At 36.7% G+C, this 21,434-nt stretch overlaps 1 protein-coding gene across 3 annotated transcripts; it reads left to right on the top strand.

Annotated features, from left to right (window-relative positions):
* The first annotated feature begins 1,479 nt into the window (after window positions 1–1,479).
* dpf2 (double PHD fingers 2) lies at window positions 1,480–20,622 on the top strand. Of its 3 annotated transcripts, none has more exons than XM_073840413.1 (12): window positions 1,480–1,511; window positions 4,150–4,310; window positions 11,110–11,217; window positions 11,400–11,578; window positions 11,681–11,773; window positions 11,869–11,950; window positions 12,626–12,667; window positions 15,292–15,429; window positions 15,835–15,966; window positions 16,047–16,159; window positions 16,318–16,393; window positions 17,902–20,622. In XM_073840413.1, the coding sequence occupies exons 1-12, from the start codon at window positions 1,480–1,482 to the stop codon at window positions 17,982–17,984; spliced, it is 1,239 nt and encodes a 412-aa protein (XP_073696514.1). In that variant the 3' UTR covers window positions 17,985–20,622. The 3 variants fall into 3 exon arrangements, with proteins under 3 accessions (XP_073696514.1, XP_073696513.1, XP_073696515.1); XM_073840412.1 differs by having other exon boundaries at window positions 16,312–16,393; XM_073840414.1 differs by lacking the exon at window positions 12,626–12,667 and having other exon boundaries at window positions 16,312–16,393.
* Window positions 20,623–21,434: the final 812 nt, after the last annotated feature.

Genomic DNA, 21,434 nt, shown 5'->3' with positions numbered 1-21,434 from the left:
CTGTAGCCCAGGTCAGGCGCTTCTGCCGCTGTTTCTAGTTCAAAAGTGGCTTGACCTGGTGCCTGTACACGGTGGCTCTGGATGTTTCTACTCCAGACTCAGTCCACTGCTTCCGCAGGTCCCCCAAGGTCTGGAATCGGTCCTTCTCCACAATCTTCCTCAGGGTCCGGTCACCTCTTCTCATTGTGCAGCGTTTTCTGCCACACTTTTTCCTTCCCACAGACTTCCCACTGAGGTGCCTTGATACAGCACTCTGGGAACAGCCTATTCGTTCAGAAATTTCTTTCTGTGTCTTACCCTCTTGCTTGAGGGTGTCAATGATGGCCTTCTGGACAGCAGTCAGGTCGGCAGTCTTACCCATGATTGCGGTTTTGAGCCTCAGGAATCTTTTGCAGGTGTTTAGAGTTAATTAGTTGATTCAGATGATTAGGTTAATAGCTCGTTTAGAGAACCTTTTCATGATATGCTAATTTTTTGAGATAGGAATTTTGGGTTTTCATGAGCTGTATGCCAAAATCATCAATATTAAAACAATAAAAGGCTTGAACTACTTCAGTTGTGTGTAATGAATCTAAAATATATGAAAGTCTAATGTTTATCAGTACATTACAGAAAATAATTAACTTTATCACAATATGCTAATTTTTTGAGAAGGACCTGTATATTTGTTATTTCTCAGTAACTGTAACAGATTAGTTAAATGTCTTTTTTAATTAAATTACATAATTCAATTACATGTAACTAATTACTCTAGCTAAGTTCAAGCCCCTACCACTGTCATCAAGGCATCAAAGTGTGCAATAAACACTTGAAATACAAAATGACATTAGTAAGCTGAAATATGTACCCTCTCTCTTTCACAAACACACACACAGATTGACATATATGCTATGAGCAAGTTCTGCAATCCTCCTGTATGTTTACAGTATGTGCATTGAGCACTGCTGTTTAGTTTGCTCGTTTGGGGCCAAATTTCTTTTTTTTTGCTTTTGATACATATGGATTTTTGAAATATTTAAAACATTTTATTTTTATGAATTTGACTTAACAGATCTACCAGTTGTTATATTTTTTATTTTGTGCTGGTTAATTATGAACAATAGATAGTTGAACTTTTACCAAAAACTGGAGAGAATTGCGTGGGGCCGAGGGGCCGCTGCTGCAAATATTTGAGTGGCTCCTCACCTAACAGATAAAATCTCACTCTAAACTTTTTCCAAAACTTGAGAGCCCTGCTTTTTGCCTAACACAGTATTTAAACTTTCTCTTTCTGTGCTCCACAAAAAGAAAGTCCTAAGAGTTTAGAAGAAGAACAAATCTCTTTTTGTTGGCTGCACTGTGTTGTGTCTATATTTGAACATGAAAAGCTTGGCCTTCACACACTCCCGCCTCCTGAACGCCCCTGACCCGCGACCTTCCTCTAAGGTCCTTCCTTTTGCGCAAGCGCAGAACACCCGCTGTGAGCACAGTAGAGCCAAGATGGCGGCGGTGGTGGAGAATGTTGTCAAGCTGTGAGTATTTTTCACCCTTATTTGACTACATATAATGTTTCCATGTTAAACTTTGGTGTGTAACTTTGAGGTAATGTCACAACTTGATGGGCTTTTGTATAATTTGCTTAAAGAGAGCTAAAGACACGTGTTTGACAAGGTTATCAGAGCTCTGGTTAAGTTAGCTGTACTAGCAGCTGCCGTGTCCCGCTGGTGTGAATGCTTCAGTTAGCTTCCGTCTTTCAGCATGATCAGGGAGCAAAGCACGTAGGAGGCATTTCTGTTCCTCTAATGAGTGCGTTTATGTCAGTTGGGACATAAAGTATCGCGGCACTCAATGTTTGTTTCAGTTGTTTGTCAGAGCTTCGTTATTCTGGTTAGTTAAGTTGTGGAAGTAAGTTAGCAGCTGTCAGTTTTATTAGATTGCAGTTCTGTCATGTGTGGATGTGAACATGAGACTCGTATCACTCATGTTATTCTGAAGCAGGTTACGTTAACCTTTTTTTTCATGTTATTAACTAAATAGTTTGCTCTTACTGTAAGTTATTTCCATTTATAACCAATGAGATAAATATATGATCTAACTGTATCAACTTTCTTGGTACATCACGCTGCCCTGTACGTTAACCAGGAAGTGCTTTGATTGAAAATTAGGCTGTTAAATGCCTGTGTGCTTCGTTTATATATCACATAATTAGCTGTCCAATAAGTAGCTTTTAGAAGAAGGGCAGTAAAGTGGTAAAATAGTGAGTTATTAACCTCCAACAGTTTCTAACCCGAGTTTGACAGCCCTGGTAGCTCCTGGAAACAAAGTTCCTTATTCAGCCCTCAGTTTTTTTCTGACTGATGAATTGAGGACACTAACCAAATCCGCAACATTCAGAGAAGAGAACAGAAAAGAGGATTTGCACATCAAAACACACCAAGAATTGTGTTCAAGTGTAATCAAATTAATCTGTCAAGCAGTTTCAGTGAAATTGTCTGTGTCTGGAACTAATAGTATACGAGCCTGTAACATACTTTAACATCTCACACAATTTGTCCACTAGTGGCGGTAATTTTAAAGTATCAAGCATTTACTCTTCCTCAGAAGTCCTGTTTTTAACAGCTGTCTGGTGATGTGATCTTAAGTGGTCAAGTGAGATGGGTTAATTTCTCCACCTAGTTCAATGTGTGTCTGCTCTGACAGCTTGAGATATTGTGATGTATGTCACTTTTTTTAATTAGGATTTATACTTCATCTGAAAGCTGAATAAATAAGCTTCCTATTGATGTTATGATTTGTTAGGATAGGACAATATTTGACTGAGATACAACTATTTGAAAATCTGGAATCTGACGGTGCAAAAAACACTTTTAAACTTGTCCAAATGAAGTTCTTAGAAATGCAGTTTTGCCATATTTATGGTAGGAAATTTACAAAAAAATCTTCATGGAACATGGTCTTTACTTATTAAAAAATATTTGACTCACAATCATGCTGTCATCTGTCAAGAAAAGTTTAGAAAAAGGCTCAATTTTTTTGTATTGTTCGTATATCATTTGATTATTACTTAGTATTTTGAAAGAGTTTTTATTGTTTTTATATTTTTTATTTGTAGTTTTCATATTTTCATTTTTTATAAATTTTTATTTTTAGTAATTTTATTTTATTTCTTTTAATTTTATTTGCAGAGGCAACATTTCTCATATTTGTTATACATTACATTAAATAAAAAATTTATTATTTTATTTTAGTGCTATTTCAGTTATTAAAAAAAACAAACATTTTTTAATAGTTTTAGATAGTTCTAGTCAGCAATAACAATTCAAAGAACAGGATGTGCTACCAGTGCTAAGATTAAGGTTTAGGTTTGGGTTAAGGGTTACTATTTATATTAGCGTTGTGTGGGCAATCAGCACTGTGATTGGCTCTGTGTATACCTTGTTTTAAGGTCAACCACAAAAAAGCACATCCTTATACATTCACAGTCATTTTACAACAAGGCTCATCCTATAAGGAGTTTTGACAGGTGAATAGGTAGTTTTTTGCTGTTGACTGGGAGGAAACGGGGTTCTAGTTTGCGGTCAGAGTGTCTGGTTTGTGGAATGTGCTTTTCCGTTGAGCCAGAGTCATTTGAAGCTTCAGCTCTGTGTTTTGGCGTCTTGGAGGCGGACGATCATCCCAGGGCTGTTTTGTTGTCTGGGCTGTAAACCCCTCAGAGCTCTTGGTTCTGACACACCAAAGCTTTAAGCTTTTGTTTCATCCTCTGTGACATCAACGCCCGTCTGTGCTCTAATCTCACGGGCTTTAGCTAGCCTGTGCTCTCTCCGGGGCTCTTAGCGGTTGCCGGGGTGACGGGCGGCAGCGGCACCTACTAAGTGGCTTGAGTGAGAGAGTTACAATGACTGAGCTGCATGCCTGCAAGACCTCCTGCTGCATACAAACAAACACACACACACACACACACACACACACACACACGGGTGGCTAAGCTGAACAGGGTTGAGCTGGTTTCAGGGCGGCAGTGGTAGGGTGTGTGCTGACACACTATTACTTGTCTCTGACAGAAAATGGCTACTCTAGACTCTGTGTGAGTTTCAGAAAAGCACCTCTGGTTGAACTTGGTTTTCATTCAGGCTGTTGCATTCATCGTGGGCCTTGTTTCTCTGTCCTTAGGCTGGGCGAGCAGTATTACAGGGACGCTATGGAGCAGTGTCACAACTATAATGCCCGTCTGTGCGCAGAGAGGAGTGTGAGGATGCCCTTTCTCGACTCTCAGACAGGTGTTGCCCAGAGCAACTGCTACTTTTGGATGGAGAAACGGCACAGAGGACCAGGTGGGACGCACTCACTCAAAGTGGTCTGATTAGCAGAAGAGAACACAAGTTTTTTTTTTAGCATTGACTGTAGAGCTGTGTTATTAATCGTTAAAAGATTGTGATCTAACCCACATGATATTATTTTTAAATAACAATGATTCAACTGTGTCTATTAAGCCTTTGACACAGTCATATCAAAAACATTCAAATCTGTGTTCGCACTGCCGCAGACACAGAGAGAGAGCAGTTATCATGTTTAGGTATGAAACAGCTTCACAAACAGCTTTCAACCACACAGTATTATTTTTGTCTTATAGTCTTTCATATTATCACAGAAATACTGGGATTAAAGGTCATAGATCAGATTTAAACATTGATGTCTATGGTAGTGATCAAAATAGAGCAAATCTTTTGAAAGTAATTTTTGCTTCAAATTTGTGCTTCAAGTAACAGATGTTGATTACACTAGGTCGCGACAAGTGACTTAAAATGTGTCAGTTATTGAATCATTCATTAATTTTTAATCGTTAATTTTGATAATGACAATTTTGTCACAGCTTCTATTAAATTATTAGTAAGTAGTAAGTTATTACTAGTAAGTTATTTTGCTTAGTTCAGAATCATGGGAGAATTGTGATCTCTATTTGAAACAAAAAAGTCGTGATTCTCAATTTATCCAGAATTGTGCAGCTCCAGTTAAAAATTAGTTGATACCAATACCAGGTGTTGTCAAAATGCCAAAATTAGTTAATTATTAAAAAAAATCAATATTTTTTTCAATATATATAAATATTTCAAGTAAAAAGTGCGTAGATAATTATGAAACAGTAAAATTACAGTATAATTAACAATATCAGTATAATTAACAGTAATTAACACATTAACAGTTAAAAGTTTACATACACCTTGCAGAATCTGCAAAATGTTAATTATTTTACCAAAAAAGAGGGATTTTACAAAATGCATGTTATTTTTTATTTAGTACTGTCCTAAATTAGATCTTTTACATAAAAGATGCTTGCATATAGTCCACGAGAGAAAGTAATAGTTGAATTTATATAAATGACTCTGTTCAAAAGTTTACATACACTTGATTCTTTTTTTTATTATTGTTATATTTATTGAGGTATTTTTTCGATATTCAGACATACAAAAAAAAAACACAATCACAAAACAAGACGAAACACACCTACATAAGTGTAAAAAACATACACTTGATTATTAATACTGTGTTGTTGCCTGAATGATCTGCAGCTGTTTTTTTTTTAGTTTAGTGATAGTTGTTCACATGTTTATTGTTTGTCCTGAACAGTTAAACTGCTCGCTGTTCTTCAGAAAAATCCTTCGGGTTCCACAAATTCTTTGTTTTTTTTCAACATTTTTGTGTGTTTAAACCCTTTCTAACAATGACTGTATGTTTTTGAGATCCATCTTTTCTTTTAATAGTTGCATGTGAGTCCCTTAGTTGTCCCCAGTGTGGAAAGATGGATCTCAAAATTAGTCATTGTTGGAAAGGGTTCAAAAACACAAAAATGCTAAAAAAATCAAAGAATTTGTGGGACCTGAAAGATTTTTCTGAAGAACAGCAGGTGGGTTTAACTGTTCAGGACAAACAAGGGACTCATGAACAACTATCACTAAACAAACAAAATAAAACAGCTGTGGATAATCCAGGTAACAACCGGTGATGGGAATAACGGCGCTATAAATAAACGGCGTTACTAACGGCGATACTTTTTTCAGTAACGAGTAATCAAACAAATTACTGTTTCCCCCGTTACAACGCCGCTACCGTTACTGGCAATAAAATGCGCGTTACTATAACTGAGAACACTGAAGCAGTTTTCATCCGAGCAGCGTCTTTCTCAGCCATAGGACCTCTCTTTCTCTGTGTGTGTGTGTGTGTGTGTGTGTGTGTGTGTGTGTGTGTGTGTGTGTGTGTGTGTGTGTGTGTGTGTGTGTGTGTGTGTGTGTGTGTGTGTGTGTGTGTGTGTGTGTGTGTGTGTGTGTGTGTGTGTGTGTGTGTGTGTGTGTGTGTGTGTGTGTGTGTGTGTGTGTGTGTGTTTGTGTGTTTGTGTGTTTGTGTGTTTGTGTGTGTTTGTGTTCGGGGCGGGACAAATAACCAGTGATGATGATTGGTGTGTCTGTAAACGTGGTGTAACTGAAAACGCGATGATTGGCTTAGATTGAGTAAATTTCCATTGTTTGCCAATCAGAGGCAGAGTAGTGCGGGTGTTCACACACAAGCACGCGCACGATCAGTCGCACACACCAACATCCACAACATCACAACGATAGCAAGTTCAAAGGTAGCTTTTGCAAACTGGAAGTATAAGCACTACTTTTCGCTGAGGTGAAAGGCAAAAATATTTATGTAACGTGCAGTTTATGCCCAGGAAAAAAGAGTCTCTCTGCGTCGATGACCAATAATTCTAATCTACTGAAGCACCTCACATCGTCACATGCCAAATTAGTGGCTAAGAACGCAGGTGATAACTAGGGCTGTTCGATTCGAAATTTTTGGAATCGATTCCGATTCCTGGTTCTGGAATTAATTGGATTCGATTCCAGAATCGATTCCTCACTGTTTCCGTTTCTTTTTTGATTCTTGTTTTTAAGATCGGAGAAAGCTAATTTTGCAATGAATGCAGGATGTAAAGGTCGTAGAAAGTTGCCTTCTCACAATATTAAGCTTCATTTGTTTAAAAAAAATAAATAAATAAAGATTTTTTTTTTGTAGCTCTGACTGATTTTAAATTGTAATTTTGTCTGCATTGCCATGAAATTAGTCATAACTCACAGCTCAGCAGTGGACATGCATTTATTGCATGACTAAAACAAGACGTGACATGTCTAAAATGACAAAATTAGCCAACTGTACACTGAAACAAAATAAACTGAACTTTACAACAACACTGATAGAAGAGCTCGTGGCTTAGCTGTCAATCAGATATGCTCTCTGCGTTTTCTTTCATTTGCTGATAGAACGGTTAAAAACATTTATTTAAGCTGTAAATAATATCAAGACCCTCGGTCACGTCATGATCTATTCTGTCGTGCAGCGCTCAAAATTGTGGAAAACATGAGCCAGTTCCCCCGTAAAAAAAAACGTCGGAATCGTTTTTTGAACTGGCTCATTTAAAAAATCTATCCGAACGATTTTTTTTTTCGTGGAAACAAATCATACTTATAATAACTATTAACAAGCAAGAGGCAAATTGCATGCATCCTTAAAGGAGAAGTCCGGTGTGATATTGACCTAAAGTGTATTGAATCATGATACCGAGTGTGAACGTACCTTGCATAGCTCATCTCGGTTTGTGTCCTGCAGTCCGAAATCTGGGGTTAGTTAGCCGACGCTAACAACAGGTTGTCAATGAGGGTGAATGGGGCATCGGAGTAGCCATGTAAATAAATCACTGTTTTATGCCATTTACGAGGTACAAAGTTGCCCCACATTTCATTGGTAGACTTCCAAGGGCCCTGACATTTAAAACGAGACATTGAGAACTCAGAAAAAGCACCGGTAGTTTATTTACAAGAAGATTTATACAGACAGTACCTGGAAGAAATTTACCGGCCACCGCCATCTTGAATTTAGTCACGATAAGTCGAGTGACGAGCAGGAAGGAACTTGTCAGGTTGTAGTTTCCTTCCTTCCTTTCTTCCAGGTGTACTGTCTGTATAAATCTTCTTGTAAATAAACTACCGGTGTTTTTTCTGAGTTCTCAATTAGGGATGCACCGGTTGACCGGCCATAAATCGATAAATCGGTTTTCGTTTTTATCCCGGCCGTTTTTTTTCCGGAAGTGTGTACGCGGGCCGCGGCATTCAATTCATTCATTCAGAAACATGTCACTTGTGTGGCGGTTTTTCGAAATCTGTGAGCAGGACGTGAAGATTGCAATCTGCAATGTCTGCAAAGGACAGCCGCTTTTCTGTGCTCGCTGAAGTTGCGCAAGCGTACCTGTCCTCGCCCTGCACAAGCGCAGACAGCGAACGTTTGTTCAGCTCAGCTTCTCACGTGACAGATGAAAAAAGAAACAGACTCACTTGTGACAAAGCTGAGATGCTTATTTTTGTAAAAAGCATTACTTTACTTTTGAAAAGCCAAAAATAAAAGTCTGTTCTGTTAAGAATGATTATTATTATTTTACATTAAAATGCCTGTTGGCTTGCTGTTTTACTTTACTAAAAGCATGTTTTACTTATTAAACTGTATTTACTTTCATATTTTTTTATTTATTATTTAATTTCAGATGTCAGATGCTATTGATTCAATAACCAAAGCCAGATTGGCCTGTTAAATACTAAATAAACATGTTGTTTATGTTGTTTACTTGCATAACTTCTTGTTTTTGAAAAAATCGGAAATCGGTATCGGAATCGGCCAGCTTGCTTGTAAAAAATCGGTATCGGAATCGGCCATGAAAAATCATGATCGGTGCATCCCTATTCTCAATGTCTCGTTTTAAATGTCAGGGCCCTTGGAAGTCTACTAATGAAATGTGGAGCTACTTTGTACCTCGTAAATGGCATAAAACAGTGATTTATTTACATGGCTACTCCGATGCCCTATTCACTCTCATTGACAACCTGTTGTTAGCGTCGGCTAACTAACCCCAGATTTCGGACTGCAGGACACAAACCGAGATGAGATATGCAAGGTACGTTCACACTTGGTATCATGATTCAATACACTTTAGGTCAATATCACACCGGACTTCTCCTTTAAACTCGAGTTTAGAAATGACTCTTTTTCATTGGTGACTGAGATATGCAGCTTTCATGGGATGCAGCCTTCCGTTTGAGGCACCTAATTATAAGTTTTGCTGAACTGAAACGGCTCTGAATGAGGAGTCGATTCCCCTTAATGGAATCGATTCCAAACGTTGGAATCGACTCTCGATTCCCAATGCCTCGGAATCGAGGAATCGATTCTTTTTGGAGTGATAACGATATTTAAAGTTCTAAACTTTACGTCTATTGTGCTTTATTGTTCCACTATAATAATGATAATATTTATAATATGTTGAATTTGACAGTTGTCTCTCATGTTGTCCCACAACAACATTAAAATAGTGTAGATTAGTTTACAATGTTTTATATTTATTTTACAGTTAAATTAGATTTTTTTTTTTAAGTAACGCAATAGTTACTTTGCCTGGTAATTAGTTACTTTTATAATGATGTAACTCAGTTACTAACTCAGTTACTATTTGTGAGAAGTAACTAGTAACTATAACTAATTACTTTTTTAAAGGTACGTGCCCAACACTGGTAACAACACAGAATCAAGTGCATGTAAACTTTTGAACAGGATAAATTCAACATTTTTGCAGATTCTACAAGGTGTATGTAAACTTCTGACCTCAACTGTATCGATATATAATATTATGTACTAGGGTTGGGCGATGTCGACCAATTTGGCATCGTACGATGTCTAACGTGAAACATCGCGATGGACGATGGCATCGTCCGCGGGGGGCGGGAGTGCGGGATGGTTGTTGTTAAATAATTAATTCATAACGAATTAATTAATTGTAGCCTACCGTTTCCACCAGTGCTTAATTTGAGCCGGACTTTTTAAAGATCCAGCATTAACAAGTGCATCAGATCGTGACAGTGCGTGCGTGCATACAAGAGAGAGCAAGCGCGGGTTTATGTAGATGTATCTGGAGGATGTGTGTTGGTCCTTAACATATTTTCGACCAGTCAGCTTTAAGTTCAAAATTGCTCTCATTGATTGCTTACTGCTTAACCCACTCTCTCCAAACGCATTCATTGAGCAGCGGAATGTTTAGAGAGAAAGTGTAACATCAGAAATAATACCAAATCAAGCGAAATATTATTATGTATTAACATTATAAACACTATAAACATAGCTATAAGTTAGTTACCCTGAGTCCAAAACGAATCATTTGAATGTAACGGTATTCAGAACAGAACAGGAATGAAACAAAATATATAAAGTTAAGAAACCAAAACAAAGCAAAACTAAAAATGCATTTGAATTATAAACTGTTATTTATAATATATAGGCTTTGTATTGTACATTTGTATTTCGATGGAAAAAAAAATATTCTCTTGTTTTTTTGTTCCAAGCTCGGTTCGTTATGGTAAAACCATGAAAAAGGCATATTTGGTGTAGTTTATTTAATCTAATTTAATTAAAATTATTTTTAATTTTTTTCTGCTGTTTTTGTATGCCTCATTTATTAATGTAAACGAACTAGTTCATGTAATTCGTTTGGAATTCACAATTTGTATTGTGATCGCTAACAACTTTCTTGTTATTATTTCCTCATAATAATAATAATAACAATAATAATAATAATAATAAACTAAGTAAAGATGCGGAAATTGAAAGCATGCATTTCATCTGGCTATATAGTGTGATTCAGTGTGTGTCTTTCGCGAGCGGGTTGCTGCGGGGGCGGGGCAGGGGCGGTGGCGGGGGCGGAGGATCGCGATGCCGGCTCAGCATCGTGACGTCTATCGGCCATCGGCGATGGACGATGGCATCGTCTATCGACCCAACCCTATTATGTACATAACATATTAAATAAATACACAATATATAAATTATTAAATTAATATTTGACAAGTAAGTAAATAATAATAAATTGATCACTTTTTCCTGTCAGTGTTATTGTTATCATTGATTATGCAAGTATTAAAAAATGACACTGCAAAAATTACACTTTATTTATTTATTTATTTATTTATTTTTACATAAATGTGTTTTTATACCTTCCCTTGTTTTCACATGAGACATGACTTACTGTCTGTCTTTTTTATGTCTCTCTCCCCAAAGGTGTTGCCCCAGGTCAGTTGTACACATATCCAGCACGACGCTGGAGAAAGAAGAGGAGAGTTAGCCCTCCAGAAGACCCTCGCCTAGCCTTCCCATCTCTAAAGACCGGTATGCAGCTACTCACTTTCTCTTCTGTTTTTCTGTAATTCTCTGTGTAGGCCATGTGTTTTAGGTATTTAGGTGTCAATTTCATGTAATTAAACTTTATATTGAATTGTAAGTTTTGATGACATTTCTATCCATCTCTGTGCAGTTGCCTATGGATGTGAATGTGCGTGTGTATGTTTCAGAGCTGGATCTGGGGCTTAAGAAGGATGTTTTCTCCAGTGATGGCAGCAGTTTAGAGGCGCTTCTGAAGGGCGAGCCAGTGGAAAAAAGATCCGGATTGGAGCTCCGCACAGCGGAAGAGGAGCCCAGCTCTACAGAGTTCTCTACCGGGGGACTAAACCCCAGCGGCAGGGTCCGTAAGGTACTGACAAAATGACTTATGATTTTGATTAGAGGTGTCACTGTTGAAATCTCGCCTTGCTTAGTCGTTCTCTCCAAATTGGTTTTTGGTGTGTTTGTGTAGAGAATTTTGGAGCCAGATGATTTTCTAGATGATCTCGACGATGAAGATTATGAAGAAGATACTCCAAAGAGACGGGGGAAAGGCAAGGGAAAGGTGAACTATTAATGTCATACATTTTTATACATTTCTAGTTGGTGTTAGCAAAACACCTCTAAAAGGATACATTTATGATAAGAACGGTTTCACAGGGTCGTGGTGTCAGCAGTGCTAGGAAGAAGTTGGAAGCAGCAGCTGCATTGGAGGATCGGGACAGACCGTACGCCTGTGACAGTGAGTCATATACAGCATTCAAGGAAACCACATGACTCAGCCCGATGACCTCTCGGTGATCTCATCTGGAGAACGACTTCTCTATGCTAAAAAAAGGCTGAGCTGTACTGTAACACATCCAGTCACAATCAAAGATCTGTGTCACCCCTTCTCAGCATAGCTGTCACGATGAGCTTCACCACATGAAAGCTTGCTAAAAAGTACCAAAGATTATCATCTTCCAGGTTGTCCATCATCTGACACAGTGAACTTGAGAATATTTTTTTCATTCTCAGTCAGCTCTTACTTGTCTACTCATGAAAGCCAGAAGTATAAAAAACAAAAATTGGATTTTTGTTGAAAACTTCTTTTAAAATAAGCATACTTCTTTACACTGTATGCTGTGTATTGTATGACAATCCCACATATAGCCTGATTAAACCAGTAAGTTTAATCTCCAAACCAGAGGTCAATTTTTACTTGATGTCCATTTGGTTTCAGGTTTGATGTTGTTCTTTCATAGTTCTGGGTCTCTATTCTCTGCATTTGTGTCTTTGCCCTTAAATGTGTCATGATACTTTGATGCAGATGTTCTTTATAAGTTTATTTCTCCTGATTTCCTAAATCTTGTTGTCAGTCTGTGAGTCTATCTGTCTTTCTTTCTCTCCGTTTTCTTTCTCTTTTTCTCTCTTTCAGACACTTTCAAACAAAAGCATATTTCAAAATCTTCCGAAAGAGGTATATTGCTCTCTTTCTCTCTCTCCATCCAGTTCTCCTTTCCTCATTCTTTTTTTTCCCCATCCGCTCATGTCTTGGTTTCTCTCCTTTTTTTATTTTGTGTGCATTGCAACATGATTTGTGCCTGACAAGAATGCACTAAAATTTTATTTGAAACTAAGGGTTATTGATGGCTGCATTTTGCACTTTTTATTTTTTTTTGTGCAAGGAAAACTGCCTGAACAGCGTTAAGTGTGACAGCAGCTTCACAGGAAGACATTTTTCCACAGAATTCATTTCTTTTTTCCCCCCCTCTAAACAAGCTTTACTGCCTCTGGGCCATGTGAAATGTTCAGACACGTTCAAGCGGGTTGTTTGTGGCAGCATGACTTATTACTTCCCAGGCTGAGGTGCTCTCATCTTGAACTGTTTGAAAAGCACTTTGTACTTACAGCTCTGTTTCTAACAGTTTAATCGCATGCTTCTTATGAATCAATATCAGCAGAGACCTGGTGATAAAATATTAAATTACTGATTACACTACTGTTCAACGTAAGGGATGAGAAAGATTTTTTTTTATGTTCACCAAGACTGCATTTATTTGATCAAAAATACAGTAAATCAGTAACGTGGTTGCAAGTAATATTACAATTTAAAATAACAGTTATAATATTTTATAATGTGATTTAATTCTTGAAATTAAAATCAGAATTTTCAGCATCTATTTCTCTATTTTTTATTGTCACATGATCCTTCAAAAAACATTCTAGTATGCTGATTTGGTGCTCAAAGAAACATTCATTTTTATTATCAATGTTGATATTATTGCAGTCTTTATTTAAATACAAATCTTTTGTAATAATGTAAAAACCTACTGTCACATTTGATCAGTTTAATGCATACTCGCTCAATAAAACTGTTAATTTCTTTCAAAATGAATCTTACTGAACTCAAATTTGAGCAGTAGTGTATATTCATGTCTAGGTCCCAATATTGCAATTTGTTTAGTATGTACACTATCAGTCAAAAGTTTTTGAACAGTAAGATTTTTAAAGAAGTCTTTTCTGCTCACCACACCTGCATTTATTTGGTCCAAAGTACAGCAAAAACTGTGAAATTTTGAATTTACTGTTTAAAATAATGATTTTCTATTTGAATATACTTTAAAATGTAATTTATTCCCGTGATTTCAAAGCTGGATTTTTAGCATCATTACTACAGTCTTCAGTGTCACATGATCCTTCAGAAATCTTTCTAATATTCTGATTTGCTGCTCAAAAAATATTATTATTATTATTATTATTTATTATTATGTTGATAATAGTGGAGTAGAACATGAAGGATCATGTGACACTGAAGACTGGAGTAATGATGCTGAAAACGTAGCCCTGAATGCAGTAGTAAATTACATTTTAAAATATATTCAAACAGAAAACTGTTATTTTAAATAGAAAATATGTCACTGTTTTTGCTGTACTTTGGATCAAATAAATGCAGGCTTGGTGAGCAGAAAGGAAGAGATGTCATAAAAAAACATTACTTTTAAAATTAAAAAATTGTAAAATATTTCACATTTTTACTGTTTTTGCTGTACTTTGGATCAAATAAATGCAGGCTTAGTGAGCAGAAGAGACGTCTTTAAAAAACTTTACTGTTCAAAAACTTTTGACTGCTGGTTTAGTTAATCAGCTGTGACGCATTACAATCTTTTTTTAGGCTTCAGTGCTTTGTACAATTATATTCCTAGCATACGATTGATTCTACTATACATTTCTTCTCCTTGCACACTTTCTCTGATTGGTGGTAACATTTGTGAGAAACATTTATCTTAATGAGCTGTTCTTGTCACAAAAATTACAATACTTTGAAATATACCCTCCCCCCTAAAGTTAATATCTAGAAATTGTTTTAAATGAAAATTGCTTCTTTTTATCTCCCTCTATTGTTCACCTCTCTTCATGCTTCATTTCCTGCTCTGTGTTGTCTCTCTGTTACTCTCGTTTCCCATTTTTTTTACGTTGCTGCTTATAATACTCATCCTTCTTCTCACCTCCTGGTCGCTCCCTGTTTTTCCTCATCCCTTTTCTGATTAGAGTGAAATAGTGTGATGCTATTAAGTTGCCAAAGGACTCATTTCCATTCTCTAATGTGTGGTGCTTATGGGACAGTTCTAAAGGGATAGTTCACTCAAAAGTGAAAGTTGTTCTGACCAAATACCTTTCTAGTGTTGAAAACTAAAGGAGTTGTCTAACAGAATGACCAAGCTGCTCTTGTTCATAGAGTGAAATTGGCCAGCTCTTGTTGGTCACCATTTGCTTTCACTGTATTGAAAAAAGTGCACCTTGTTTGATACAAGGAAATAAGTAAATAATGCCATTTTGTAACGACACAGTGGTGAACTATTGCTTTTGTTTAAGTGGATCTTATCAGCAAGCATATTAACATTTGACATGCTGTTGAAGAGTGAGAATTAATAAGCATCAGGAGAGCCAGGAATGGTGGAATGACCTCTCATGCATGAGAGAGCTTCTAGTGTGAATCAATATTGCCTCATGTGCTAAAGTACAGATGATGATTCAGTGCATAATCACAATTGCAGGTGCTTATAACCCATCACTGTGCTCTCTGTGTGTGTATGTGTGTAGTCTGTGGCAAGCGCTATAAGAACAGGCCTGGTCTCAGTTATCATTACGCCCATTCTCACTTGGCTGAGGAGGAGGGGGAAGATAAAGAAGAGATGGACGTTCGCGAACCGACTCCACCCCAACCAGACGAACCGAAGAGTAAGCAATTAATCACAAACTCTGGTAGCCAACTGAACAGAGGCCATTTAACTGTCACTTTGAGTGGCATGAAATGTTTTACACAATGTATGCCAATAAAATTAGAAATATATATTTTTTATAAACTAACTGGTTGGCACAGTGTCGTGCACTTTTGACAGTACGGCTTTATTTCAAAACCATGTGAAGTGCTTTGCCTGCCTTCTAAGGTAGCACCCTAAATGAAACCTCGTAAGTGAGCAGTTTGGAATGCCCTACGTAGGCAGAGTTTAAAATGCCATCTACATGACTGTTAAATTTTAAACAAATGTTTCAGCCTGTAGAGGCAGTGTTGGATTGTGTCATTTTCGGTGAGTGAGTGAGTGATGATGGGTATTCTCTGTTCTCTTTCTGTCTTTCGGTCAGCTCCTAAGAAGGGTCCGGACGGTTTGGCTCTGCCGAATAACTACTGTGATTTTTGTTTGGGAGATTCCAACCTGAACCAGAAAACTGGTCAATCAGAAGAGCTTGTGTCCTGCTCAGACTGTGGCCGTTCTGGTAAAACAACCACACACACTTTCACCTGCTTGCTTTCTTTGGATTTTTGTTCTGGGTTTTGATCTGTTCTGTGTTTTCAGGTCACCCCTCGTGTCTGCAGTTCACTCCTGTGATGATGGCTGCTGTGAAAACCTATCGCTGGCAGTGCATTGAATGCAAGTGCTGTAACATGTGCGGAACATCAGAAAATGACGTGAGCTTGTTTACCAATATCTAGCCATAAAAACATATCAACTGCATTTTACTTCTTCAGGGAAAACAAGTACTGTGTAGAAACTGTTCCTTCCCTCGGTTTATTATACATGCCTGTTTGTATTCTCCATGAATGGATTTTTTATGCTGTAGGACCAGTTGTTATTCTGTGATGACTGTGACCGAGGTTACCACATGTACTGCCTCTCGCCCCCAATGTCTGAACCTCCTGAAGGTAAAGCAACATGCAAAAACACTTTTTTTTAAGATACCTTTATTTTGCAAAAATGCATTAAATTGACAGTGAAGACATTATAATGTTGCAAAAGTAATTCATATAAATTCTTTTGAACTTTCTGTTTATCTATAAGTCCTGGTTTCAGGTTTCCTCCAAAAATTAAGCAGCTCAGCTGCTGTTATGAGTGATGATAATACACTGTGACTGTTGTCCAGATTTACAGTCTGTACAAGTTGATGCTAGTTTCCACAAGACAGAGCCGGATTTAAGTTGACAGATTCCATAGAAAACCGCATCTATCCAGTCAGAGGATATTAGGATATTGTTTGATATTTTGAGCCGATTTTAGAATACATTGTTTTTTTTATTTGTCATGTGTCTCTTAGCAAATATGCATGTGTTTTTTCTGTTCTGTTTCTGAGTTTGTTGTGTTCAAAATGACTTGATGGTAATGTGTGATCTTCAGTCATTTAGTGTATGATGCTAGTTTTTTTTCTGTGATTATTTACAAAGTCAGCAAGTGTATGATGCCTAGTGTTATAAATCAGATTTTGAAAGTCATGTAGTGTATTTCAGCCTTTACATAGTGCTAAATAGTGATTTTGTTTTAATAAAGAGGTCCATTTAGCTCAAAGGACAATATGAATGAGAAATAAGTTTATCTTATATCATGTATACAGTGGTGGCTAAAATTATTAGAACACTGGTATTTTTACCAGCTAAAAAATGGTTTTAAGCCAGTTGTTTCTATCTTTTGCTGTAGTGTGTCAGAAGAAAATATGTTAACATTTCCAAACATTAATTTTGCCATTAATTGTAATACTCCAGTGTGATTTTTGAGACAGACTAAATCCAGAAGAACTGTGGCAATGTCTCCAAGATGCTTCAAGAGACCTACCTGCAAAGCTACCTGAAAAATTACACACAAGTGCACCTAGGGAAAAAGTTTTTTAAACGCAAAGGATAGTCAAACCAAATGTTGCTTAAATTTAAATGGTTAACTGAGAAAGAAAATCTATTTATGACATTGTTTTTGACAGCATCCTCATTTTACAGCATTTTTACACAAGTGCCTAAAACTTTTAACAGCACTGTAGCTTTGCAGGTAGGTCTCTTGAAGCATCTTGGAGACGTTCCCACAGCTCTTCTGGATTTAGTCTGCCTCAGTTTGTTCTGTTTCTTCATGTCATTCCAGACAGACTGGATGATGATGAGATCAGATCTCTTTGTGGAGCACTGGCTATTGTTAGACTCCTTGTGCAAATAAAAACCTCACTGAATTATTACAATTAATGGCAAAATGAATGTTTGGAAATGTAAACTGATATTTCCTACTGACACACTACAGCAAAAGATAGAAATAACTGACTTAAAACTATTTTTAGTTGGTCGAAATAATAGTGTTCTAATAATTTTGGCCACCACTTTGAGTGAGTCATATGAATATGATAATTATCACAAGTATTATAAGATATGAATAACACCTGATATTTTCTTCTTTACAGGAAGTTGGAGTTGTCATCTGTGTTTGGCTCTGCTGAAAGAGAAGGCGTCCATATACCAGAATCAGAATGCACCGCCCTCATGATGGCCCTTTTGGAAAGACAGACCCTCTTTCTCATAGTTCCCTCCCAAGATTTGTTTGTTCAATTTAAGCAAACGAAACGGGTCGAACAGAAGTCGTAGTGCAACAGAAAAGGGACGACCACATTGCCCAGGGCCGCAGACACGAATGGAGGGAGAGAAAGAGAGAGGGAGTGAGAAAAAGAGTGCCCTCCTTCTCTTAATTCTCTTTCACATCTCAGCAGGTTTGATCTCAGTATGACTGTTACACAGTTCCAAGTTTCAAACTACCCCTGCTCTTTGTTTTCAACTATTAGCCCCCACCACTAACACAATGCCTTTATAGCAAATGTCAAACCAGTCAGAAACTCTCTTGACCCTTACAGCAGTACATACTCGGAGGAAGTCACTATGAGAATATTATGACTCTGTTTTTGAGTTCCTGCTCATATTAGACCTGTTTCTGCAGACACTGTTTAACAGAAAACAAATAATTAACCGCAGCTTATATCAGCCAAAATAATTATTGCATATTCAGCCATATCCAAAATACTCTGTACTGACACTGTGCTTATCACGGAGAGGAATAGTTGAAACCAATCAGCATGCCAATGCTTGTTCATAATAAGCGAAATAGAAAGAAACAATAATGTGTTTTTGTATATTTATAAATTTGTATAGCATATAAAGGTGTGTTGTATTTAAGATCTTAAACAATAGAAATGGTTCATTATTATGACGGGAGTTGCTTGGGGATTTTTTTTTTTTTGTAATGAAAGCATTTGCATATGCCACTGAAGCAGAGTCTAGCGGTCAGTGTGTGAGCTCTTTACTAACTAATGGGTTAATGGTGCAGGTAAAGGTAGTGATTTTAAATTATATTTTTATATTGTTATTAGCTTTTGCATTTTTAGGCATCCTTAAGATATTTAGAAATCAGTTAAAATTTAGTGAAAGATGGTTAATATATCAGGTAAAGGAGGAATAGGATTGAAAGAGAGAAAAAAATGAAAATTCCAGTTTGAAATAACGTCCAGAAATTAATTGAGACCTAAAACAATGTATTGCAGGCTACACTGAGATCAGTTTATGGATATTCTTAGTTTGATAGATTCTACCAAGAATGATAAATCCCTTTCAAGGTAATTCTGAAGGATTTGCCGTTGAGTACATGACATATTTTTTATAGTATAGGGAAATGAGTGGACAAACACTTTATTGCCACAATAGTCATGTTTACTGTGCTGACATTTCATTGATTACAGCCATACGCATTTGACAAATGTTTTACTCACGTATTCTTTTATCAAATTAAAATTAAATTGCCAATTGCCAGCTGGTGTAGGATATTGAGCAAAAGATCTTCTGGTAGTCAAAAACTGAAAGGTTTGCCTGTGATCTGTGTTATATAACAATAGTTCAGTTTTTCTGAAGAAAAAAAAAAAAGTCAGTAATACCCAGAAATCACCATTGAGGAACAAAAATGTCAGAATGACTGAGTATCACATGATTGGTTAGCAAGTAAATTAATTTTGGTATGGTTTGACCGAGAGACTGCTTTTAGGCTCTATTGGCACCTTTGTGGCATAACTTTAATTTTTAAGAAAACTGGAAAATTGTCATCCCTTAAAGGGATAGTTCACACAAAAATGAAATTCTGTCATCATTTAATCACAATCCGGTATAACTTTAACTGTGGAGTATAAAAGAAAATGAGAAATGTCTTGTTTTGGTCAATATTGACTGGTTCCCAACATTCTTCAGAATATTTTCTTTATGGTTCTACTGAAGAAAGTAAGTCATACAAATTTTTTGACTGAGCTGTTCCTTTAATTAGGGTTTGTGTTATGGTAGTGAAGACAGAGAGCTTTGCGAGCAAGGTTGTTCAGGTGACCCAGTGCTAAACTCAATACAACACAGATGTGAAGTGTGGTATTTGCTGAATTTGCCAGAGCTTAGTTTGACTTCCTAGAGCAAGCTGAGACAGATATACAGCCTGCTTCAAATGTTCCCCTATTTTTCTGTCTTCTATTGCCATTTACCTTCACAATCCAGCCAAAACTTCCTTTGTTTAAAGAATAAATCTAGAGCACTGCATGCAGTTGGCTCTTTCAACCCTGTTCTTTGTAAATGTATACTGAATGAAGAAATGAATTGACCTGAGATGAGTTCTGTGTGCTCTGTAAGTCTTCAGTTTCAAAATAACTGCAGACCTCCATAAAGGTTTAGGCGTATATCAGATACTGATACATTATTGCTCATGGCATTCATAACATGTACAGGATCTTATCATTGTTTTATTTTTCATTCTCAGTTTAGTTACTCCATGTTTACCTTACATGGTCATTTATACATAACACATAACATTTAGCTTACACTCACTCTGTACTCTCACAGTACCAGCATAGTAAAGGATTATGGGAAATTTGATAGCTTAGCTTAATGTATCAGCCAACTAAGTATTATTCAAATAATTAGAAAATATAACAGTTTACTTTTCCTGATTTTTTTTCTAAAAACTTCAAAGTTTGTCTAGAGAGAAAGTGCCCTTTTTTTGTTTTGTTTTTTAAGATTGTTAGGTTGGGTTTGGGGGATACATTTGTTGTTATTTTGGTGTATGGTACACTTTTTTTTTTTTTTTCCCAAGAAAAATAAAACTCACAGTCCATACATGTTGTGTTCATCACTTCTTGTTAACTTGTTCAGTACCTATGCTGTGTACATTTACATTCCTCCCTTTTTTTAATTTACTGAAATTAGGAGTGTCCGTAGTCAGTGTTTCTCAACTCCAGTCCTCGGGACCCACTGCTCTGCACATTTTGTATGTTTCTGAGTCTGACACACTCAGTTCAGTTCATGAATCTTTCTACTAATGAGCTGATGATCAAAATCAGGTGCCTTAAATGAGGAAGACATACAAAATGTGCAGAGCAGTGGGTCCCGAGGACTGGAGTTGAGAAACACTGCCGTAGATGATTCAAATTCAAATTACATAAGAATTTTAGATGTTTGGGGGTAAATTAAGAAATATCTTGATTTTTGGTTTCACTCTAAAAATGAAAATTCTGTCACTCTCAATAATGGTTGTAGATGGTAACTCTGGGGAGAATTGTTGAATAAATTAGCTTTTTTTATTCTCGTAGCTTCATGAAATTATGGTTGAACCACTGATGTCACATGGACTATTTTAACGATGACATGAAGGTGAGTAATTAATGGCAATTTTCATTTTTGGGTGAACTATCCCTTTAAAGCTTGTTTTATAATATTTTAAGTCATCTTCAGCCCTTCTTGGAAATTTGCTGAGGTCCCCTTGTGGAACCACTACTCTGTGTATTTCTACTATCTACAAAAACTAATATTCCATGCGTTTTTGAAAGTACTATTTAATAAGCACATTCAAAGTTGCATCAGAAGAATTTTTCAATATTGTTTTTAAATGTCTGCTAAATGTTTTTTCTTTATTCATTCGTCT

Source organism: Garra rufa, chromosome 5 (genome assembly GCF_049309525.1).
Source record: "Garra rufa chromosome 5, GarRuf1.0, whole genome shotgun sequence".
Lineage (NCBI taxonomy): Eukaryota > Metazoa > Chordata > Actinopteri > Cypriniformes > Cyprinidae > Garra > Garra rufa.
Note: the sequence above shows the minus strand (reverse complement) of the source record. Positions and strands in the feature narration are given on the sequence as shown.